This window comes from Octopus sinensis, linkage group LG14, assembly GCF_006345805.1.
Source record: "Octopus sinensis linkage group LG14, ASM634580v1, whole genome shotgun sequence".
Lineage (NCBI taxonomy): Eukaryota > Metazoa > Mollusca > Cephalopoda > Octopoda > Octopodidae > Octopus > Octopus sinensis.
The window spans coordinates 7,943,310-7,970,809 of NC_043010.1; the positions used below are offsets into that span (position 1 = coordinate 7,943,310).

The window sequence follows — 27,500 nt, forward strand, 5'->3', positions numbered from 1 at the left end:
TGTGTAAGGAGGAAAAAGAAAGAAAGGGAGAAGCACGAATAGCACAGCAGTAAATTTCTAAAGCCTGACATGAAATGGATCAACTGAAAATTGATGTACATTATAAAACTTAGGAAAATGACAGAGGAGATTTAGCAAATAGAAAAACCGGGAAACTGTAGGACAATGAATTGATATGATGAAGTGGATCTTATCAGGAATGCGTATTCTTTACCTGACTCTATCATAAATAAGAGAGAAAAGACCAAGGTATGAAGCAAATGAAGAAACAATATTTTCTTTGAGAAATATCCTTATATATATATATATATATATATATATATATATATATATATATAATATATATATATATATATATGTATGTATGTATGTATTTAAAGAAGAAACATGAAATTAGCTTATTTTAATATATTTTATTTCAAATTTCTCAAGCAGTTATGAGATGTTTAACTACTTGCAGGATGTTATACATTTAATATATTCAAATATAAGACAACTCCATATAATTTTTTAAAAAATAAATTGGCAGGAGTGCAATGTCATTATATAAAAATTTTTATTATATTCAAAAGAATATTTACACATAGTTATATAAAAATCATATTTTCTATAAAATAAGATATAAAATGAAGGGACAATTTTCAAAACAGAATTGATAAAAGAAAAATTAATAAATAAACATATCACTTCATATTCAAGCATAAATCGTATTTTCATGGTGCCAAATTGACATTTTCAACGACATTGTAATCTGCCATCAAGCTATATTCAAGAGGCAAATATATGTAGCATTATCTGACTTGTATTATACTAAGTGTATGCTTTAATGAGTGGTTTATGAAAAAGATGGAAGTGATGGTGGTGGTTGTGGAGGTGAGAAATGGAATGATAGTCAAAAATTAAAAAAGATATACTACCTTATTTAATTGTTTTTCTTTGATGTTATACTTCCCTTATTTAGTTGTTTTTCTTTGATATTGATAATAAACATTAGAAACAACTCCAGTAAAAGATGACATTTTTTTGTAAGCAGTTTTTATATGACAGTAGAGCTGACGTACAACTGACATATAGAGCTAGATAATGTGTTAGTAGACTTGATACTTAGAGCTCACTAATGTATCAATTAAATTGACCCACAGAACTAATATATCAGAGCAGTAGAGTTGATGTATAGTTAATATGTGACAGTTGAATTGACATACAGAGCAAGCTAACATATCAATAGAACTGACATATAGAGCAAGCTAACATATCAATAGAACTGACATATAGAGCAAGCTAACATATCAATAGAACTGACATATAGAGCAAGCTAACATATCAATAGAACTGACATATAGAGCAAGCTAACGTATCAATAGAACTGACATATAGAGCAAGCTAACATATCAATAGAACTGACATATAGAGCAAGCTAACATATCAATAGAACTGACATATAGATCAAGCTAACATATCAATAGAACTGACATATAGATCAAGCTAACATATCAATAGAACTGACATATAGAGCAAGCTAACATATCAATAGAACTGACATATAGAGCAAGCTAACATATCAATGGAACAGACATATAGAGCAAGCTAACATATCAATAGAACTGACATATAGAGCAAGCTAACATATCAATAGAACTGACATATAGAGCAAGCTAACATATCAATAGAACTGACATATAGAGCAAGCTAACATATCAATAGAACTGACATATAGAGCAAGCTAACATATCAATAGAACTGACATACAGAGCAAGCTAACGTATCAATAGAACTGACATATAGAGCAAGCTAACGTATCAATAGAACTGACATATAGAGCAAGCTAACATATCAATAGAACTGACATATAGAGCAAGCTAACATATCAATAGAACTGACAAATAGAGCAAGCTAACATATCAATAGAACTGACATATAGAGCAAGCTAACATATCAATAGAACTGACATATAGAGCAAGCTGGTGTATCCATAGAACTAACATATAGATTTAGATAATGTAACAATAGAACTGATCCATAGAACTGCAGGGTTGACAAACAGAATTAATATATAACTGTAGAAGAACATAGAGAACTAGTAAACATATCAGCAAGGGTGACATATAAAGTTAGATAATGTATAAGTAGAAATGACATATGGAGCTTATATGTCAGAAGAATTAATGTATATAGCTAATATGCTAGTAAAAAAGACAATAGACTTAGAAAATATGCTAAATAGAAGTGACTTTACACGATATATTAGTATATCTGACATAATACGTTAGCTTGCATATTGGTAGAACTATATACACATGTTGAGCTAGCTAAGAAGTCTATCAGTATTACAGACATAGTTAGACAATATGTTAGTTTTTAATTTATTTTTATTAACATAGTCATTTTGTTGAAGACTAGGAGATTAGGTTTGTACATTTTAAACTTGTTATCGTTCACTTGTGCCATATTTCTGGTAATAACACTTGATAATTCTTCATCAGGACACACTTTATCGATAGTTAGACCAAGTAAAGTGTGACATGAATGAGATTTTTGGCTGATACTTCTAGCATATCAAATGGCCGCAAAAGTATTCTCTCATTAGCTTTACATATAAATGTAATTTAATCTACATAAGGTAAACAAATTGGCAGAATTATCAGTAGTGGTTAGGATGGCTTATAATATTTGCTCCAGACTCCTGTATTCTCAGTTCAAATCCTGATAAAGTCAACTTAGCTTTTCATTCTTTCAGGGTCAATAAATAAAGTACCAGTCCTCTACTAGAGTCAGTTCTCTCTCTTATTCTCTCTTTGGAATACAATTATAATTCAAGAGATCAGTTTCATTTTGATTCAGCCTAAGAATTGCATTAAGGGTACACATGCCTGTGGAATACTCAGCCATAAAATGCATTGATTTCATGAGTATCAGTACAGTTGATAAGACAACAAAACATTTCTTATCAAATCAAGTGATATCCATTTATCAAAGAAAGTGTTTTATGTTACAAAGCTTATAACTTCCATTGAAATTAATCCATGTGGTTGATTATTTACGGAAAATTCTAATATAGATATTTTAAATCCGAGTTTATATAAATGAAATGTTTTTGTCTGTTTGTGTGTGTGTATAAGACTATTTATACAGCTGGACAGTATTCCTGCTGTTAATCATTAAATCATAAATAAGGTATAGTGGAGCCTAGATTTCCACATTCTTAGAGAAACTGGAGCAAACAGAGTGAGATGCTATGCCAGCAGAGTGTAAGATCCCGATAGGGCATCCCATGCTGAACAGGTCCCAGAACAGAAGCCAGACTAAAATGTACAGCCTGCTTCCAGAGGTAAAAATGTGTTTGCATAGGGGCCAAGACCCCAACCTAGAAAAAGCAAAATTACAGAAGCATCAATGACAGTTCAAAACCAACATGATGTGGGAGAGGACAGCTCAGAACCGAACCAAGAACAGTGAAGAAAAGTCGTCAAAGGCCTATTCTCTGTAGGGAGTAAAGGGCTTAATTAAGTAAAGTAATGTAGTTGCTTTGTTAAGTGGTTCATTAGCCAATTCGTGCATGCTGTTTCAAGATGCATTAGATTTATTGAACTAAGGTTTGTTTAATTGTACAGAAATTATGAAACCATCCTCAAGGCTGGAAAAGGTTAAAGCTTCCATGTATGTTTTCTTTTATATACGTTTATTGACTTCTGTCGTTGGACATTTGCCATACTGGAGCATCACTTCAAATACTTTATGCAAATTTTTTAATGCTGAAGTAATTAAATTTTCATCATTTGTTTAGCATTTTTCAGTTTTAAGACAAAATATCAGAGTTTATAATCATTCACACAGATTTTTTATTTTTTATTTTTGGCTTTTATGTGTTTATAGAAAATGCTACTAACCTGTGGTTTATTTGGTATTACATATTCCTTCCTCCTTCCCTCAAGTGTGTATATAAGTATGTGCATACGTATATGTATGTGCATTTATGTGACTTTACTGTATTGTGTTTGTATTTGTGATTGCATATGTATCTGCATGTGTGTGTGTTTGTGTGAGTAATTTTGCACATGTGGTTTTAAGAGTGGCATTTTAGCAGTGTTTGGAGCACAGAGATATGCATGCAGTTTGGTGCACTCCTTGAAAAGGTGGTGCTGTAGGAGAAGATTAATTTGGTATGTTGGAGGGAAACACAGATTACTTAAGTAGAAGTCCAACTAGCTAGTTTGGAAGAACTAATTGTTTTACAGGACAGAAATGGAAGTTTAGGACAAGTCAGAGGTTTAGGACAAGTCAGAAGTTTAGACAATGGTAGAGATGTGACAGACAGTAATGATCAGTCAAATGATATGAATTTTTTCTTGATTTTTGTTTTCCGTTTTTTTTTAATCTAGAATCGGTGATGTTGGTGTCAGGAAGATGCACTTTTCTAAAGAAACTGTTCATAGTAAAATTGTTTATTTAAAAAAAATGTTATTTTAAAAATTAATGTAATCCTTCTTGAATGAATGTTAACCACACTGAGAAGTTTCTTGGGGATGGTTAGTCCAGCATTTAAAGCATGGTAGTGTCCTCTATCTGGGAAGTGATCCTAAGATAATGAAGTCTGCAGCAGACATTTTTTTTCTTTTGAGTTTGCATTTTCAAGTTGTTAACTACACTTTGATAGACAGGTGGGATCTATCTAGTAGGGATGATATGAAAAAGATAAAGAGCATTGAATGTTAGTTTTCACAGAAACCAAAAAAATGAAATTGGATGAAACAGAAACCAAATTATTTATACAAAGAAGAGAAATAATGAGAGAAAAAAAAAAGAGATAGGAGAGCTATGATGGATGTTAGGGTTGATAGATGGTAATCAAAAATGCATCATCAACACAGGGGCTGAAATGAAGTGTTCTGCGAAAAATCTCTTTATCTAAATGATATATGAACAGTATTATATATAAAATGATACACGGGGAACACAAAATTATTGAGAATAAATCTAAATGTGATTCATAGGTAATAATATATATCAAATGTTACATGGTTAGTAATATATATATATATATATTATAAGATACATGAACACCATAAAAATATAGACAGACTATCTAAAAATTTTGAAAGCATCTAAAGGGACTTCAAACCATTTTGTTTTTGTCAGAGAATATAAAGCTACAGTAGAATATCTGTGACAACCATACTATTGGGCAATGAAGAATGGAACATATTCTTACTCATTTTGAGATATTGGTCTATGATGACTTTTATAATGTTTGAAGGAAATACATATAAGTGCATATATAGGCGCAGGAGTGGCTGCGTGGTAAGTAGCTTGCTAACCAACCACATGGTTCCGGGTTCAGTCCCACTGCGCGGCATCTTGGGCAAGTATCTTCTGCTATAGCCCCGGGCTGACCAATACCTTGTGAGTGGATTTGGTAGATGGAAACTGAAAGAAGCCTGTTGTATATATGTATATATATATATATGTATGTGTGTGTTTGTGTGTCTGTTTTTGTCCCCCTAGCATTGCTTGACAACCGATGCTGGTGTGTTTACGTCCCCGTCACTTAGCGGTTTGGCAAAAGAGACCGATAGAATGAGTACTGGGCTCACAAAGAATAAGTCCCGGGGTCGATTTGCTCGACTAAAGGTGGTGCTCCAGCATGGCCGCAGTCAAATGACTGAAACAATTAAAAGAGTAAAGAGTATAAAGATTGTCAGTGTGTCACACTTGATTTAAAGATTGTCTTTACTTGTTTCCAAATTTGAGAAAATATGGCGGTAGCAGATAAGAAATGACTCAGTTATGTCTGAGACATTTACACATGATGAATGAGAATGAAATGAGTGAAATAGTTAGAGAAGAGTGTGTAAATATTGATATAATCTAGAACTATAGGCGTAGGAGTGGCTGTGTGGTAAGTTGCTTGTTTAGCAACCACATAGTTCCAGGTTCAGTCCCCTTGCGTGGCACCTTGGGCAAGTGTCTTCTACTATAGCCTCGCGTCGACTAAAGCCTTGTGAGTGGATTTGGTAGACGGAAACTGAAAGAAGCCCGTCGTATATATGTGTATATATATGTGTGTGTGTATGTTTGTGTGTCTGTATTTGTTCCCCCAACATCGCTTGACAACAGATGCTGGTGTGTTTACATCGTCGTAACCTAGCGGTTCAGCAAAAGAGACCGATAGAATAAGTACTAGGGTTGATTTTCTCGACTAAAAGCGGTGCTCCAGCATAGCCACAGTCAAATGACTGAAAGAAGTAAAAGAATAAAAGAGTAACTACCAAGAAGTGTGGAGAGACTGTCAGAAATTTTCTGTGATTTGTTTTCTCTTTTGTTCTCATTACAACTTATACCTAAGTACTCAGATTTGACATGTTTTCTGAAACAGCTGTTATCACAAAAATATAGCTAAGGGTAGGTGGCAATTCTTTTATGGGGGTAGCACTTTTAGGTCTGCTAGGGCTTTGGTGGGGGAGAGGCTGCAAACTGAAGAGCAGTCCCACAGTTTAGCTATGACACTGTATTATCATACATAGATCTCTTTACTTAACCCTTTTGTTACCAACCCGGCTGAAACCGGCTCTGGCTCTTTAGTATAAATGTCTTGTTTTCATAAGTTTTGAATTCAAATCTCCCACCAAATCTTAGTCACAATTTATGTTCCTAACACTAGCTTAATGATAGCGATGTTATTTTACTAAATTCTTTGTTATATTTAAAATAATTTGAAGAAACACAGAGCATCTCAAAATAAATACAGTAACAAAAGGGTTAAGCATTGGTTTATGGACATATTTCCTTCTTTTTATATTTCATGTAGAAAATAAATCACTGGAAAGAGAACAATTTTTATATCACATATCCAAATAATATTTTAAATTAAAAAAAGGATATTTTGATTATTATCTTTGTATTTATTGCTAATCCTAGGAATCTAGAATGTATTATTTTTATATGAATTAATTTACTGTAATTTCTTTTCTTTTTTTACTACATGTGAAAATAAACTGATAAGAAATTGCAATTCACAAGAAGAAAACATTTCATCTTTTTAAATATTTTACAATGAAATGTTTGTTCCAAGTGGGTTTCACTTTAGATTGTCAACCTCTAAACCAGTGGAGCTTAACTTGGATAGTAGCAACCGGCACCCACTGAGTACATTGTGAGTTCACTAGTGGAGAAGTAAATATCAAGCATGAACTATGGGGGCGGGTTAGAGGAGTCAGTATTTTTCATAGGCGGCAAGCTGGCAGAAACGTTAGCATGCCGGGCGAAATGCGTAGCCGTATTTCGTCTGCCGTTACGTTCTCAGTTCAAATTCCGCTGAGGTCGACTTTACCTTTCATCCTTTCGGGGTCGATTAAATAAGTACCAGTTACGCACTGAGGTCAATGTAGTCGACTTAATCCGTTTGTCTGTCCTTGTTTGTCCTCTCTGTGTTTAGCCCTTTGTGGGTAGTAAAGAAATAAGTATTTTTCATAGGAATAAAATATTTATACCCAGTACAATGCTTATTGTATAATAATCATTTTTCAAAAAAAATTTTTTGTCATGATTCCATCCATCCATTTGTCCATCCTTCTCTGCCAACTATTCCTGAGAGCATTGTAGAGGTAGAATCCTTAGGTACTTCTTCCATAGGGCCCTATCAGAAGTAACCATCCCTATATTTTTCAACTGATTTCCCAAGCATAACCAACTGAGACTATGGATATTACTCACCCATCACATTCTTAGAATGCCCCTCGGTATTTTGCTGGTTGGCTTGGCTTGAAAAATCCATCTGGCAGCATTCTAATCATATGTCCATTGAACTATCAGTGAATAGAAACATGATAAAAGATGGGCTAAGGTCCAGGATGATTTGATTATATGATTCTTTGCTGTCCGTTGAAGTGTCCTTAAAAATTTAATATATACGGGTCACTAGTCAGTTAATAGAACTAAATGATGGCACATGATGGATAAGTTAATAAAAAAATTTGGGTAAGCTACTGCACGAAATTAGCTTCTGTTTGAATAAAATAATTAAATAATCTGCATTTTATTCTTTGTTACAAAATATAAGGAAGACCTTATGTATTGTCATTAACATGAAGTTATATTCTGAAAACATATACTTGCAGCGAAACTTGTGTGTGTGTATGTGTGTGTGTGCATAATAGATATTATTTCATCTTAGTATTTTTATAGCTATTTTATCTAAATACCCACATTATGGATTTTATAATTCCACTAATTCAATCATCCATACAAAAATGTCATTAACGTTTTCAAACTAGTATACTTTCAATGATATTATTTGTCGAATATATATACATATATATATATACAAATACATATATATACATATACATATATATATATACATATATATATATATATATATACACATATATATATATACATATATATATATATACATATACATATATATATATACATATATATACATATACATATATATACATATACATATATATACATATATATATATATATAGATATATATACATATATTATATACATATATATATATACATATACATATATATACATATACATATATATACATTATATATATATACATATATATACTATATATACATATACATATATATATATATATATATATATATATATATATATTATACATACATATACATATACATATACATATACATATACACACACACACATATATATATATAAGAGAGAGAGAGAGAGAGCAAAGATAAGGAAAACGAACGAGAACATGTGAGATTTTGTGGTTGAATTAGATTTAGGAAACATCTCTAATTTAGAATACAGTTAATAATAATTTGTAATTCAATACCCCAGTCAAAGTAATTGAGTTATTGTTTCAGCACTAAATATGAATCTCTCTTCTATTTCAGAATGATTTAATATAATAATTAAATCTAGCTTATCTTGTAAGACAGTTTGGATTTTATAAATTTGTGCATAGAAATACTGAAATAGTGTTTTTTGTTTATCTTTTTAATGGCTTTGTTGGAGGGGGTAGGGTAGCTTTTATTTCCATTTGACTTTTTTTAAAATTTTGTATTAGGGCCTTCGTGACTGATAGGAGGATGTAATCCTGACAGAAGACCTGACCCAAATGCTTGCAAGAGAGTGGACTCCCCTAAAGGAGGCACTCAAAAGTTAGGTATGTGGGGTGCTAAATGATTTACTACTCAAAACCACACACACACACACAGAGATACACACTACACACACACACACAGATACACACACACACACACACACACACACATATGCATATACACACACACACACACACATGACAGGCTTCCAGTTTCTGTTTACCACATTACTGAACAAATAAATGGTTGGCCAAAGGTTGTGTAAGGTACCATGCAGTAAGACTGAACCTGAAGCCACTTGCATTAAACCCACCATCTAAATACTACAGATCATAAGTTTCTTGTCTCAGAAAAATGGAAGCACTCCGTCGGTTACGACGATGAGGGTTCCAGTTGATCCGAATCAACGGAACAGCCTGCTTGTGAAATTAACGTGTAAGTGGCTGAGCACTCCACAGACACGTGCACCCTTAACGTAGTTCTCGGGGATATTCAGCGTCACACAGAGAGTGACAAGGCCGGCCCTTTGAAGTACAGGTACAACAGAAACAGGAAGTAAGAGTGAGAGAAAGTTGTGGCGAAAGAGTACAGCAGGGATCACCACCATCCCCTGCCAGAGCCTCGTGGAGCTTTTTAGGTGTTTTTGCTCAATAAACACTCACAACGCCTGGTCTGGAAATCAAAACCGCGATCCTATGACCGCGAGTCCGCTGCCCTAACCACTGGGCCATTGCGCTTCCACTTCTCAGAAAAATACAGAAATTACTAACACATAGAAGAAATTCACATTTATGGTCAATCAATGATGACTTACTGCAGGTTGATTTTACAGTCTTTTAATTGTCCAGAGCTCTAATTATAAATGCAATTTGAGATCAAAATAATTTATACCATTTTTTTGACTCAGTTATATATTAAAATGTACATAAATTTGTATCATGGAATTTATACTGATTCATTTAACATTAAAAGAATTAAGATGTTATATCTATTAAGCTTCCCCTTTTATACAGATGTATTTTTGTTGATTCATTTTAGCTGATTACATTCCAAACATTTTTCTATTTTGTCCTCAAATCTTTTTGGATGCTAGAAACTATTCTACAAATAATTGTTTCTAATAAAGGTAAAATGTCAGACACTCAAGAGAGAAGGCGGCAAGTCAATTAAATCAGCTCCAAGAATTTATTTTGCTGAACCCTAAAGGAATGAAAAGTAAAGAACTGGAATTAGAACTGGAATTAAGAATGAAAGGAACCGGAAAAATACTCCAAGGAATTTTGTCCAACACTAATGATTCTATGAAGATTCACCTACATTTCTACAAATGAAAAAGAACTAATTAGTTGTGTGCATAATTAAAATGGCCAGCTTATCTAAAATTATATCTGGGAAGTTCTAAATGAACAGTGTCCGCAGTATAATTCTGGTTTGAGTAGAATTTGGTTGCTATTTCTAACATGTCAAGTCAGCATGTAGAAGTTGCTTTATTGGTTTGTATTACAATAAGCATATAAACTAAGCAAACATTACAAGATTATATAAGTAGATTAAGTATGAAGCTTCGCTTCTTGGGAAATTCCAAAGTATTATAGTGATATCTATAAATTCTACTGCTATTAGGGAAATATTTGTAACTGCTATAGTTATTGGGAAAAACTGAAATATTGATTGTATTTATGTTTTACAGTTTAACACTGTTTGCACAGTTTTTAATTTCCTCTTGGATTTATTAGATGTGTTGGATATGTTAGTTGAGTCTCAATCTGTCTCCTTCTTGACCTATATCTCATTTATTTTAACTATTCATCATACTTTCAAATAATAACCCCGGTATTAGTAACATCAACTACAATATTCCAGTCATTAAGCTGCTTCTGGTTATCCATTCCTCTGTTGCAAATGAAATTTAATGCCCTTAATACATAGCAATCTTCTTAGTTTATCCTACACAATTTATTCCCCAAAGAAATTTCCCAGTTATCAGAATGGTGATATTTTCCAGATTTTGTTCTCTACTCAAAGACTACTATACATAAGAGAATAGCAGTTATGCTAAAGTACTGTAAGATTAAGCATAGGCATTATCAAAACCAATTATAGAAATACTACAGCCAAGAATTAAATGGCCATCTAACTCACATCTTTGAATTCCATACATAGGTTCTTTCCAAAACCTATTGTAATATAATCCAGTGAAATGATGACTAATTCACATATCAAGATTCCACAAAATAAATGATATATTGCTCATTAAAGGAAATTCTGAAAGGCATAACTAAATTTTAAATGAGAAATATCAACAGCTTTTTATATGGAAATGTATCATTGTAATGACACTATATCTAACATTTCTAATATTCTAAATGCAGATAATATTATTTGAAGATAGCCTATTATTCTTAACAGTACAGCTAACAGTTAGAAGGAAGGCTATCACTTTAGGCATAATTACCAGTGATTTAGAAGCAGTTACTATAGAAATTCAGAAAGAGAAGCCAGTTTTCAACATCACTGATAAACACAATATTATTTAACATGATATTTCAAATATTTTGTCAATATTTCATTTATGGAATTTCAATGTCCAATGGAAATTTAGCAGATAGCTTTCATGGTACATGATATAATGTCGTCATCATCATCATCATTGCTATTTAATGTACATGGGTTGGACAGTTTGAGAGAAGCTGGCCAGCTGCAGAGCTGTCCAGGCCTCGTATCTGTTTTGACATAGTTTCTACAGCTGGATGCCCTTCCTCACACCAACCATTGTACAGAATATACTGGGTGCTTTTATGCAGCACTGGCACAGGTGCATTTACATGGCACCAGCATGGGTACCTTTTATATGGTACCGGCACCCAAGAACCTGTAAGATTAGGAACACTCAGCTAAAGAGGGATGCAGGGAACATGTTAGAAATAATGAATTATTATTGTTGTTGCTATTGTTTTGCCACAGATCATCTCTGGTCTTGCGAGTCTATGCCTAAAGCCATTTCAACATGATCATCCCATTTTATTTTCTGTTAAGGAACCCAAAACTACAATTTCTAATGTACTCCTCAATTTTTTTTTTTTTTTTTTTTTTTTTTTTAAATATGGTAGAGTGTAGCTTGAAGGATCTCTGCTATTTTGAACCACTGCATAGAAGCTACTTTGTTCATTCATATTATAATATTTCTATGAAGTAAATTTCATATAAAGACACATGAACAGAAGACTTTGTATGCATTACAGAGAAGGTAAGATTTAAATTTTCATTGCATCAGACAAACAAAATACCATAAAAAGAAATGATAAAATTCTTAACAGTATTGTATAAAGAAAATCAAGGCTTCCTAATTAAACCATTTTAAAAACATTACTAAAAGAATCCTCCAAAACAAAACCATATGGTTAAATTCTATAGAGTTGGACTTTACATAACTATACACACACAGATACACACATATTCAAAAACACATAAGCACACATAGTCACGCATGTAAATCCAAGTTTGTAGAATTTGAACACCCAACTGCAAGATGCTGAACTCGATAACAACAAACATTTATTCCTTCTCTAACTGATCAGAATTGATTTAAAAATTGTTGCCATCTATAAATAACAATTACTGTGAATATAGAAGAATACTTATTCAATACAGAAATAGTAATAATAATAATAATAATAATAATAATGATAATAATAATAAAAATAATAATAATAATAATAAAAATAATAATAATGATAATAATAATAATAATAATAATAATAATAATAATAATAATAATAATAATAATGATAATAATAATAATGATAATAATAATAATAATAAAATGCCCTGATGCAGTACCAGGCAGTGGCTCTCATGGCTTCTGATCTTAACTGATTGGAAGTGTTATCATGTACATTGTTTTGTCTTGGTATAAAAGATGGGCTACAGCAAATATTCTGCTCAATACCACAGATTTGCTTGTCAGTTGTTTGACCTTAACCTTGAGCATGTCCCTTAGTGGCTGACAATACGTGCATCTCTGATCACGAGCAGAAGTAGTGGGGGAGCATCATGGCCATGTGTTGAGAGGGATTCTTTGGAGTTTGAATGGTTCACCTCTGGAAACATAGGTGTTTCGTTCAACATCCTAAAGCAACCCTTATTCAAGGACCTTTTGAGCAGGATGGGCTACTCAAACTGAAGAAAATTCTAACTGGGCCCCACCTGCAAGGTCATGTGCTGTTTATCTTGATATGAGATCACCATGTCGCGCACATATGGTTGTGATGCATGTGCCTGGTGTACCTTTATCAGACGGGTAGTCATGATGGGTATATTGGGCTTCGTATATTTTACCCCAGTGTCACTTTGATGGCATGAACTGCTCTCTCACTCAATAATAATAATAATAATAATAATAATAATAATAATAATAATGATAATAATAGTAATAATGGTTTCAAATTTTCCCACAAGGGCAGCTTTTTTGTTGGGGAGAGGATGAGTCAATTACATTGACCCCAGTACTCAACGGGTACTTAATTTATTGACCCCCAAAAGAATGAAAGGCAAAGTCAACATCAGTGGAATTTGAACTCAGAATGTAACAGCAGACGAAATACCTATTTCTTTACTACCCACAAGGGGCTAAACACAGAGAGGACAAACAAGGACAAACGGATTAAGTCGATTATATCGACCCCAGTGCGTAACTGGTCCTTATTTAATCGACCCCGAAAGGATGAAAGGCGAAGTTGACCTCGGTGGATTTTGAACTCAGAACATAGCAGCAGACAAAATACCGCTAAGCATTTTGCCTGGCATGCTAACGATACTGCCTGCTTGCTACCTTAAATGATAATGAAACTAAAAAAATAATAATAATAATAATAATAATAAAATGTTCCATTGTTGTTACTTAAGGTCTCTGGGCAAGACTTGGAACAGGTTGTATAAAACAAAGCAACAACAATATAAATAATGATAATAATAATCTTTTCTATTATAGGCACAAGGCCTGAAATTTTGGTGGAGAGGGTTAGTCAATTACTCTAATAATCATAATAATAATAACAACAATAATAATAATAATAATAATAATAATAATATAATATAATAATAATAATAATAATGATAATAATGATAATAATAATAATAATAATAATAACAATCCTTTCTACTATTGGCACAAGGCCTGAAATTTGGGGGAGGGGACAGCTGATTACATTGATCCCAGTTCACAACTGGTACTTATTTTATCAACCCCAAAAGGATGAAAATGCAAAAGTCGACCTCAGTGGAATTTCAACTCAGAATAATAATAATAATATTAATAACAATAATAATAATAATAATAATAATAATAATAATAATAATAATAATAATAATAATAGAAATAATAGAGAAACTATAAATAGAGAAATCAAGGCTAATAGATCAGATATAATTGTCAGAGAAAAAGGATGCCCTCTAATCGATACCAACAGATGACAATGTTTCCCTAAAAGAAACAGAAACTTTCAAAATGCAAAGAGCTGTTAATAGAAGTAACTCCAATGTGGAGCCTTAAAACAGAAACAATTCCTACAATAGTAGGTACATTAGATATGACAAAAATATTCAGATATATACATAACAAAAACATCAGGACTTACAAGTATATACAACATACAGAAAATAGCACTACTGGACACCGCACACATCCTACGTAAGACACTTTCAATATAGTGGAAGTAAGAACACCACAACAAACCACAGCACGTAACCAAGGCACACAGAGCTGCACTCAGTAGTGAAGTGAAAGCACGGGATGAAAATATGACTACTGAATAATAATAATGAGAATAATAATTATAGAATTTAGAATCCAGAGCAGATACCTGCCTGGCTGACCAAAGTAACTACCTACATACTACCAACAACTGATGAGAGAAAATAGCATAAGAATTAACAGCCAATAACATGTCTTACTACTTTTTACAAGACCTTTCTTCACATCTGTAATAATTGGTAGAATGTACACATTCCTTGAACTCCATCCTTCCACAAAAGCAAAAATGATGTAAAAGAAATTTCTTTGATTTCAAAGACCAATCACTCGTAAATAGATTGATCTTAGAAAAATTGCCACAGCAAAAACAAAATCTTGAGTTCAGCATGGATAGATTACAAGAAAGCTCTCCTATTTATCAACACTCACTGACCCTGACCATATTAATTTCCTCAGATTCTGGATTTTGCCAGGCATATCTGTGCAGTTAAAAATTCCACTTCGACATTTGTTTTTGGATCCAATCTTTCTGTACTCTGGAATGGCCAAGTGTCTTCTGTTGTAGCTACTTGGACAACCAATGCCTTGTAAGTGCTTTTAGTAAAATAGATATTTTGCAGAAGTCTTAGTTAATATTCTTTAATCATATTCAGTTAATATTCTCATTGTTCACTTTATAGGTGCAGGCATAGCTATGTGGTAAGGAGTTTGCTTCCCAACCACGTAGCTCCAGGTTCAGTCCCACTGAGTGGCACCTTGGGCAAATGTCATCAACTATAGCCTCAAGCTGACCAAAACCCTTGTAAAATGATTTCATTGGGGGAAATGGAAAGAAGCCCATCATATATGTATGTATATATATATATGTGTGTGTGTGTGCATGTGCGTGTATGTGTGTGTGTGTGTATGTGTGTGTGTGTGTATGTGTATTTGCTTGTGACTGTGCTTGTCCTTCACCACTACTTGATAACCAGTGTTGGTGTGTTTATGTCCCTGTGGTCTAGCAGTTCAGCAAAAGAGACCAATAGAATGAGTACTTAAAAAGATGTACTGGGATCAATTCATTTAACAAAGGCTTTTCAAGGCAGTGCCCCAGCATAACCACTGTCTAATGACTGAAACAAAGTAAAGAAACGATAAAACATGTGTTAAATATTTTATATGTGGAGGCACATGGCTTAGTGGTTAGAGCAGCAGACTTGTGGTTGAGGGATCATGGGTTCCAATCTCAGACCGGGCGATGTGTGTGTTAATGAGCAAAACACCTAAGCTCCACGCAGCTCTGGCAGAAGGTAATGGCGAATGTCTGCTGACGCTTTCGCCACAACATTCTCTCACTCTTTCCTTCTGCATCTTGCAGCTCACCTGTGATGGACCTGCGTCCCATCCAGGTGGGGAACCTATACGCCAAAGAAACCAGGAAACCGGCCCTATGAGCCAGGCATTGCTTGAGAAAGACCAAACAAATATTTTAGATGTATTTTCACAAGCTTGTTATGCCAACCTTTTGCACCCACTTGAATTTAGAGTATCAGCATAATAGCTAGTATGCTAGTGTAGTCTATTAGCATAATGAATTTCTTTCCAATCATTTTACTTCTCATAGACAAAACACTCATATGTATGTGTATGTGATGGTGTGTGCATGGAATAATGTGTATGTGTGTTTGTGTTTGTATATGTGTGTGCATGTGTATCTCATGTGTATGTGCATTTGTATGATGGCATATTTTTATGTCTTCATAAATTAGAGGTTCAGCAAAACAGTAAATGATAGAATAAATACCAGACATTCAAAAAAGTACTTGGGTAGATTTGATCTACTAATCCAACCCATGCCAGCATGGAAAACGGACGCTAAACGATGATGATGATGATGATGATGATGATGATGATGAAGATACGTCTCAGCAGAGACAAATAAAACACAATGAAAAATAAAATCAAATAAAAAATTAAAATATATAGGCATAGGAGTGGCTGTGTGGTAAGTAGCTTAATTATGAACCACATGGTTCCGGGTTCAGTCCCACTGTGTGTCACCTTGGGCAAGTGTCTTCTACTATAACCTCGGGCTGACCAAAGCCTTGTGAGTGGATTTGGTAGACGGAAACTGAAAGAAGCCCAACGTATATATGTATGTATGTGTGTGTGTATATGCTTGTGTGTCTGTGCCTTTCCCCCCAACATCGCTTGACAACCGATGCTGGTGTGTTTATGTCTCCGTAACTTAGCAGTTGGCAAAAGAGACCAATAGGCTTACAAAGAGTAAGTCCTGGGGTTGATTTGCTCTATCGACTAAAGGCGGTGCTCCAGCATGGCCACAGTCAAATGACTGAAGAGAGGTATTAATTAGTTGGCATCTCTAAATAATCTAAATTTTCAGAAAGTCCTTTGCTTTTTTCCAACAAATATAAATTATACGAAGTGATATCAAAAGTTTCCTGGACTAGTTATGCTTAATACAAAATAACTTACTTCCCAAAGTTTTAACACCATCTCCTTCAAACAAAATAACTAATTTCTCAAAGTTTTAACATCAGCTTCTTCAAAACAGTCACCTTGTACAGCAGTACACTGGTCCCAATGTTCCTGCCATTTTAGGAATCTGGTTTGGAAGTTGCTTACTGTAAGCACGTTGAGGAGCTTCTGTGATGCACTCCGGATCTCAACAACAGTGTTAAAATGGTGACCATTGAGCTGCATTTTCATCTTGGGGAACAGATAGAAGTCCACTGGTGCTAAATCTGGCGAATAAGTGGGGTGTGGAAGCAATACCATGTTGTTTTAGGTGAGAAACTCATGAGTGAGGAGAATTCATTGAAGAATCTAATTCTTCATGCTCCACAGATCCGGTCGCTTTCACTGAATGCCCTCCCTCAAACAGTTCAAAACATCACAGTTGAACTCTCAATTGATGGCCTGGCTCTGGGGAATGAATTCTTGATGTACAATACCACATTTCTAGAGATGACGCTTGTGGCAGTTCTTGCAGATTGTTCATTGTCTTCCAGGGGTGTTCTGCTTCAGAAGTGCCTGTGCCACTCTAAACATTGCATACATACAACCCATTACATCATCGCCATAAACTTACTGAAGCATGCTCAATGTCTCTGTAGCAGACTTCCCAAGTTTAACACAAAATTTTACATTGGCTCTTTGCTCCTGTCCATGACAAAATTGCAGACTACTGCATACACGTGATCACAAAAACACAAATTTCACAACTTGCAAAGTAAACCCAGTGATGTCACCTAGCACACTGCCTCATGAAGGTCACTGCTAGCTCTCATTACACATACAATTCTGTGCTGCCATCTGTTGGCACACTACAGAGCTAGTCCAAGAACCTTTTGATATCACCTTCTATATATATATATAGTTAATCCAAACAAGAAAGCACAAAAAAAACACAACAACGCAAGGACGTGGAACAAATATAGTATTATTGGACGCTCAGGAAAGAAGGGAAGAAGGAGGGTTTAACGTTTCGAGCGGAGCTCTTAGTCGGAAACATAGGAGAAGGAAAGATCCAGAGAAGGGAAGACAGAGGAAAAAAAATCGCCAACGGTACACACGAGGTCACATTTATATATATATATATATATATATATATATATATATATATATATTATACATATATACACTTATACATTGTGTGTGTGTGTGTGAGTGTGTGTGTGCATGCATGTGTGTGTGTGTTTTATTAAGTGATTCATTCACTAATACTTTAGGAAGCTATGAGCAAAGTATTTCAGACCAAAAGTGACAGTTAAAAAGTAAAGCATGTCTAAAGTTGTCTTCCATACTTGCTGAAGTAAAAATAATGTTGATCATTAACTAATATTTTTCTTTTACCACATTTCTGAACATACTTATGCTTTTAATGTTTTAAGTAGTAAACATACACCAATCCATTTAACTATTAAATACTAACTGCACTTTGTATCTACCAGAAGAGTTTTTCTTTAAAGTTAAAAGAGAATATACGAACCTACCTACCTACCTATCTACCTACCTACCTACCTACCAACATACATACATACATACACATACATACAAACATACATATGCATACAGAAGCATGCACATACATACACATATATGTGTCTATTTATATATATGTACATAAATGTGTGTATATATATATATATATATATATATATCTGTATATATATATTTATACATTTATACATATATTTTCATATACACACACGGTGTGTTTGTGTGTGAGAGCATGCTTGTGTGTATGCCTATGTAAGTATGTTTGCATGTATGCAGGCAAGCAGGTGGGTAGGTATATTCTATTTTAACTTATTTAATTATATATATATATATATGTACACATACATATACATACATACATACATATCAAAAAGTACACCCATGCACACCCACACTCACACACGCACACACACATATATATATGCACATATTGACATATATAAAAGTTTTCATTTATGAGTTTAGTTAATCTAAAGATGATGTAATTCATCAAACAGATAAACTGGATGTAATCATATTAAATGGAGGCAGTTTAAGCAGACTAAACATCACTTGATTTATATCCAATAAAACGTGGGAAAAGTTTGATTTCTACTATGGTAAAAGTTTCTTAATTATCTTCTTGTTTGCATAATTATACTCTACAAATTTAATGCAAATTTAGTTACAAATTATATCTATTAGTCATTCTCTGGTTCAGTACAAATGAATAGCTAATTGTAAGAATATCATAAGCATTTTTAATGACCCCACAAATGTTTGAAACTATTTCTAAATTGCTTTTATAATTATTTTGGTCAATTTAGTTATTCAGACAATTATGACCAAACATTAGAATTACTCTGTAATTAGCCAGAGACTTTAATTTAGTAGAAAATAAACATCTTTTTGATAACTTGTTGATACTTATGTCATTATATTTCTATTGAAATACATTGCATTTGATTCAATTAATTTTGAAAAAAAAATGAAGAATTTGGTAAGATAAATTTTGCTATTATTGAACTGATTACTAAAATTAGCATTAAATTTTGGTTTTAGTTCAGATACCTTTAAAGCTGGAGGTCTCTGTCATAGAATCAGAGTTAATCTGTTAATCTTTTATCTCTATAGAATCAGAGTTAATCTCAGGTAAGCTTGAAGCAAAAGGGTTCATAGTTGTCTGACTCAAGTCTACAGGCTCATGAAGTGGGGGCTTCTCCAGAATGTCAAGGTGTTTATACTGAGCATACAAGACCACACCATGAATAGAAGACCATTTCATTGAAGAGTTAACCTCCACATACTACTGGTGGTCCTCATACTATTGGTACTCATCTTCCGCTCAGTAGACCGGAGTATTGTGAAATGAAGTGCCTTGCTTGAGGACATAAAGTGCTGCCCGATTTGAGAACTGAACTTAACAACCATGCGTCCAACATTCTTAACAACTCTTCTATTTGTCTTCACTTTCATATCTGAAACCATAATATGTTACTTCAATTTGTTGATACTTTTTAATTGGTTTCGCTAATTCTGTTGCTCTCATGCTAAAGTTTTGTCTTCAAGGATTTAAGTTAAAAAAATCAGCTTGCTAAAGTAAGGGACTTAAGTAAGGGAATGCAACTTAAACAACAACACTGAGTTTTCAAACCAGTATAAACATAAACAAAGACATATACACACACAGGCACATACATACATACATACATACATACATACATACATACATACATACATACATACATACATACATACATACAGACAGACATACATACATACATACATACGCAAATACATACATACATGTATACGTAAATGCATATATACATATGTGCATACAAACACAGATACATGCATGCATAAATATACTCACCCTCACACACACAATCATACATATGTGCATACATACATACATATATACATACATACATACACAACATACATACTCACACACATACACACACAGGATATATCTCTGCACATTTTCCTCTCTACCTAAATTCCATTCACAAGTGGTTAGTCAAGCTAAGACTATGGCACATATCATTGGCCCCCATGCTCCATGAAGTACTTAGGATCAGATCAGACTGAAAGCACATGACAGCCAAGTAGACTTCTTTACCACAGAGCCACATTTTGAAGTTTCATTGTAAACAATTAAATTTGTAATGTTTCTTAAGCAGACATCAGATTCAATTCATGACTTTCAAAAGAAATATTATTTTCTTACTGATGAGCAGCCTTATCCCAAAATAACAGCCAGCTATCATCTATTTTAATATCAAATTATTTTGTCTGCATCCACTGAACTGTAACAAAGTAAATAGTCGGAAGAATATTGAGAGGCACTTGGCTGACATGAGAGAAAAAAATAAACAGTAAAAAGAAGACTATCTGTTGACAATGATTTACATTAAACTAAGAAAATTCCTCATAAACATAGCTTACTTTGAAATTTTCAATATCTAATGAATTCCCCCACCATCTTCCACCTACATATTAATATGCAGAGTTTGATATTTTCAAAACCTAAACATAACTGAGAAAAGTGTCTTCTATAATATTTAATGTAAGAAAAACCAAACTAAGATAAAAAAAACAAAGCAAAAAAAGAAAGAAAACAAAAACAAAAAAAAAAGAGCTATGATAACAGCAGCAATAAATTCTATACATATCTTGTTTATGGTTTAACCTTTAACATATGTCTACAATATAAAATTCATACACACACCACACATAGTATATATGTATATATATATATAATATTATATATATATATATATATATATATATATATGCATATATATATATGTATTATATATATATATATATATATATGTATATATGTATATATATAATATATATATTATATTATATATATATATATATATGTATGTATATATATATATATATATATATATATATTGGGAGAAGACAAATAATTGTGATAAAAATGTTTCTTAGTAAGTAAAAAATATGATAAAATTTTGACAGTAATAGATAAATAGTAAACAGCAACTAAATTTGAAGTAAGTTGCTTATGTTTTCCTCTGATGGCTGCTAAACACAGGATTAAATCTGTATTTAGATTTCACTTTAACCACTTAAAATAATTGATGAAGTTAATGCCGTAGTTATCAGGATTGAAAGAGATGATGATTCGTTCTGACTTTAACATGTTTCTATTCAAGGTTAGATTCAATATTTCTTTTATGAATTTAATTCCAAGATAATACTGCATCTATCTCGAATTCTGAATTTATCATCAAGAGACTTCTTTTGGCAGAGAAACAATAAAGAAAACAGAAGAAAGGAAAGAAAAGCCAGTTAGAAATGCGTCAGTGTTTCGTTAAGATCTGAATATTTAAAATGGATTAATGTAATTTTTAAAAGCAATCTATCTTAGTTTTACTTCAATAATCCATAGAAAAGCCAAATAATCATCTTTGCAGCTTAAGCTCAATAAAAACTTTGCTAAACTGCAAGTTTTAAACATTGTGCCTGCTCTATTTAATAACAGCAGAAGCTCATGTAGATGGCTAGTGGGCAGCATTGTTAATCATTTAGAGAAAATTCTTTGAGGCATTTGTTATGACCGTGTGCCCCGAGTTCAAATTCTGCTACCTCACATTCGTCTTTTGTCCTTACAGCACCAACAAAATGTACCAATCCAGGGCAGTGGATTAGCAGAATTGTAAGAACTTTGAGATAGACACCTTGCAGTATTTGTTCCTAATCTTTGCATTCTGGGTTCAGCTCTCTCACAGGGCCTATTTGGGTGGGAGTCTAGACCCATTCCTTAATTTAAAATCACTGGCACCTTGGGTGCCTTTAGCAGAATCCATTCTGCTGCAAGCATTTGCACCGGGTAGCTGGTCTCAAAATCTTCCTCACTATTTCTCTCCAGTCTTAGAGAAATTGTAAAGTGTTATGGCCACTGCCTTTCTCACCTGACTAAAAGTTAAAGAATTGGAATATTTAAAGTAAATATTTAAATAAAATACTTTTTGGACCCAACTGGTGGTTTCCTGGTACTGGAATGCAAGTTGGGACTTGATCAACCCTAATTCGATCAACTGGGCAAGAGAGGTCAAATGTCAAATGTTGAAAGAGGGGTCAAATGTTGAAAGACATGAAACCTATTGAGACCCTGGAAATATCACTAAGGATGCATCTCAGGGCATTTGTTAGAGATGTTTTGGAACTGTCAAAAGTAGTAAATTTTTATACGGAAATTTGAAATTTAATAACAATGACAAATTAAATTTAAATGTTGAAGTGAATCTAACAGTTTTTGTGTGTTTCTTAAATGGCTTATAAACACCTTCCATGCTGCAATTGTTTTTGTTCCAGCACACGATCTCAGATCAGGTCACTTGCTATGCAAGTACATACATCTCCGTAATTCTAAAATTTAATAGTTCCATTGTTATGAATGAATGTCAGTTGATCAATTGAGACACTATTACTCACAACGATTTTATAACCTGAGTGGTATCAAGATAATTTCCTCCCTTCCTCATACTAGTTTTATGGGTTCTGAGAATGGGTCATGTGAACTACTTTTTCTCTTCTAAGCCATGAAAATAATTACAAACATAAATATATTACAGTACTACATTACTCTTTAGCCATAATAAAATTTTCAAGGATTAGTACAAGGACACACATTTTTAAGGAGTGGGAACAGTCAATGGAATCAACTCCCGCACTTGACTAGTACTTATACAATCAGTTCTGGAAGGATTAGAAGCAAAGTCTATCTCAACCACATTTTAGTTCTAAATAACTAAGTATAACATAGACGCAGGAGTGGCTGTGTGGTAAGTAGCTTGCTAACCAACCACATGGTTCCGGGTTCAATCCCACTGTGTGGCATCTTGGGCAAGTGTCTTCTGCTATAGCCTCGGGCCGACCAAAGCCTTGTGAGTGGATTTGGTAGATGGAAACTGAAAGAAGCCTGTCATATATATGTATATATATATGTATGTGTGTTTGTGTGTCTGTGTTTGTCCCCTAGCATTGCTTGACAACCGATGCTGGTGTGTTTACGTCCCCGTCACTTAGCGATTCGGCAAAAAGAGACCGATAGAATAAGTACGGGCTTACAAAAAGAATAAGTCCGGGGTCGATTTGCTCGACTAAGCAGTGCTCCTGCATGGCCACAGTCTAATGACTGAAACAAGTAAAAGAGAAAAGAGAAGAGAGTATTTCAAAGCCTTTTGTCAACACCTTTTTGATACTACAAACTCAATGACATAATTATTTCTAACATAGAAATATGGTTAGAATTTTTTTTTCAAAGGTCAGATTTATTGACTCCAGTACTTACTACTATTTCATCTTACCCACATAAGTATAAAAAGTGTATTTGACTTTGGTGGAATTGGAACCCAGAATGAAAAAAGTTGGAACAAAGACTGCATAGTATTTCATCAAATACTGTAAAACTTCTTCCAAACCACTGCCTTTAACTAAAGTGATAATAATCTTATATTATCAAAAGAAGTTGATCTCCATCTGTCAGTCTGTCTGTAACAGGCAGGGAAGAAGGGGAGGAATTAAAAGAGGAGATAACTCCTGTCACAATATATATATTTAGGAGGAGAAAAGAGGGGGGAAAAGTTGTAGTTGAAAGAGGAATGCAGTTAGAGAGAGAAGGGTAGAGAGTAAAAGATAGATAGGTAAGTAGTGTTACTACCATAGTAATTAAAAAGTTTTCATTAAAAATTAAGGAATTTTAAGTACAAGTCTGTCAACATTACACAACGAAGATTTAAAAAAAAACTATTTGTATATATATATGATACATAGATATTATTTTGTGTGTGTGTGCGTCTGTGTGTCAGTGTGTATGTCCATGTGTGTGTCTTTATGTCTCTCAACATATAGAGAATGCAACACAGACTTTAGAAAAAGACTTTCATTATAATGACAGGTTGTTGCTGTTTATGTTGTGGTTGCTGTTGAGAGAAATAATGTGAAAGAGAGAGAGAGAGGAAAGGTGCTAGTCAATTACATCAACCCCAGTACATAACTGGTACTTGTTTCATTGACCCTGAATGGATGAAAGGCAAAGTCAACCGCGGCGGAATATGAACTGATAACATAAGGATGGGTGAAATGCTGCTAAGCATTTTGTCCAGTGTGCTAATGAAATAAAAATAATAATAATAATAGTAATAATAATAGTAAAAATAATAATAATGATGATGATAATAATAATAATAATAATAATAATAATAATAATAATAATAATAATAATAATGATAATTATAATAATATGCATAAAGCACTGCTTGTCTTAGGTCCTTGTTGTGACTGGACAGATGGTACAAACCCCCAGTAGACACAATAACTTCAATCAACAACCTCACAATATTGTATACTGTGCGACGTCTATAATAATAATAATAATAATAATAATAATAATAATAATAATAATGATAATGATAAAGCCACAGGTGTAACTGACAAAGGCACATTACAAGTCCAAATCACATGACTATGAATTTATAGGAAAGGAGTATAGTAAACCGAAATGATCACAGGATATAACTGATACTAATTTCATCTACCCTGTTGGGGTACAAAGAGTAGTCTTTCTTTAGTAGAATGAGTACCCAAGTAGAGATAATAAAATACTGCAAGATATTTAAACCAATATTGTACTGTTTCTTCATAATTTTACAAAAAAAACGCTTTTAATTATTTTTAATTATTTAAATATGTGCAGGAGTGGCTGTGTAGTAAGTAGCTTGCTAACCAACCACATGGTTCCGGGTTCAGTCCCACTGCGTGGCATCTTGAGCAAGTGTCTTCTGCTATAGCCTCGAGCCGACCAATGCCTTGTGAGTGGATTTGGTAGACGGAAACTGAAAGAAGCCTGTCGTATATATGTATATATGTATATATGTCGTATATATATATGTGTGTGTATCAGTTTGTGTGTCTGTGTTTGTCCCCCTAGCATTGCTTGACAACCGATGCTGGTGTGTTTACGTCCCCGTCACTTAGCGGTTCGGCAAAAAGAGACCGATAGAATAAGTACTGGGCTTACAAAGAATAAGTCCCGGGGTCGATTTGCTCGACTAAAAGGCGGTGCTCCAGCATGGCCGCAGTCAAATGACTGAAAGAAGTAAAAGAGTAAAGAGTAAAAGAGTATAGAAGAACGTACCTGTAAATTGACCCATATCATCCATGTTCCCTTCACATATTCCTTGTCCACTGTCCACATATGATTCTGGTCTCATGTCACTGTATCGGTAAAGTGCCTGTGCTGAAGCTGCTTGCTCTTCGGTCCAGCCAACATATGTCTGAACTTCCTGCTGAGAACACTTCTATAATTAAGGGGGGGGGAGAAGAAAAGAAAAAAAGAAACAAAAATCATTGGTAAGTAATTTTCTTTACCAATACTTATAATGTGTTTTCATAAGATATCATTAAGTCTTGACTTGAGACATTTAATTATCAAAATAGCTACCAACCAATCATTTCATGTCAAATAATCTATTAAAACTATTAATTCTTGAAAAAGCGCCACATAAAAATGTTTTGAGTCTTTGAAAGTTGACTAGTTCTTTGATTCTTTGCTTTATATTTCTTTTTCACAAAGTTTCAAAATTATTGATTTCTTACTGATTTCTAACAAGTTATTGATTTCTAAAATTTTACACAGCCATAATAACTTTTGATAAGGTTTGGAGCAGTTGAGTTCGTTGACTCCAGATCTTAGCCAGTATTTATATTATTGACCCTTGAAGGATAAAAGGCAAATTCTACTGTGGGAGGAATTGTACTCAGAGTGTAAAAGAACAGTTTCAAAATTAATATTAAAAAATCTAGTAAAGTGTAAAAGAGTATCTAAATTAATGATCTCACAGATTCCAAGATAACATCATTTGATTGAGATTACTTGAAGTTTTACAGAGTTTTTTTCCTTCAGATTCATTGTCGCCAGCATCAGTTTCATTATCGTTGTCTCAATTAAATTGTTATGCATATCAGTTTTGTCATCCTCAACTTAAATTTCATCATAGTCACCTTAAAGATCATCGCTGTAGAATGGAATGAAATTTGTGTGTGTGTGTGTGTTTTAATGAACAAATATTGAGATAATTGACCAGAATTGTGAAAGAATGTAAACATTAAAATGCTTTGTAAAGAATTGCAAGTTTCGTATGATAAAAATTGTTGCACCTTATTTACTATAAATATACAACTATACCTATTTCTTTACTACCCACAAGGGGCTAAACACAGAGAGGACAAACAAGGACAGACAAACGGATTAAGGCGATTATATTGACCCCAGTCTGTAATTGGTACTTATTTTATCGACCCCGTAAGGATGAAAGGCAAAGTCGACCTCGGCGGAATTCGAACTCAGAACGTAATGGCAGACGAAATACGGCTACGCATTTCACCCGGTGTGCTAACGTTTCTGCCAGCTCGCCGCCTTTATGTAAATATACAACTATACCACCGTCGCCTTACTGGCACTTGTGCCGGTGTGCAGGTGACACGTAAAAAAAAAAAAACATGATTTTCCGTGACCATTGCCAGTACCGCCTGGCTGGCCCCCGTGCCAGTGGCACATAAAAGCACCCACTACACTCTTCGAGTGGTTGGCATTAGAAAGGGCATCCAGCTGTAGAAACTCTGCCA

General features: G+C 33.6%; 1 protein-coding gene across 5 annotated transcripts in view; it reads right to left on the reverse strand.

Annotated features, from left to right (window-relative positions):
• LOC115218741 (protocadherin gamma-C4) overlaps positions 1–27,500 on the reverse strand; it is a 454,793-nt gene that overhangs the window by 105,899 nt on the left and 321,394 nt on the right. For 2 of the 5 annotated variants that reach the window (XM_029788648.2, XM_036508596.1), the window contains exon 3: positions 26,011–26,173. In XM_029788648.2, coding sequence (XP_029644508.1) covers positions 26,011–26,173 — 163 coding nt within the window. Of the gene's footprint in view, positions 1–4,370; positions 4,670–7,571; positions 7,803–26,010; positions 26,174–27,500 lie in introns of those variants that run through there. The other 3 variants (XM_029788647.2, XM_029788646.2, XM_036508600.1) reach the window with 3 other exon arrangements.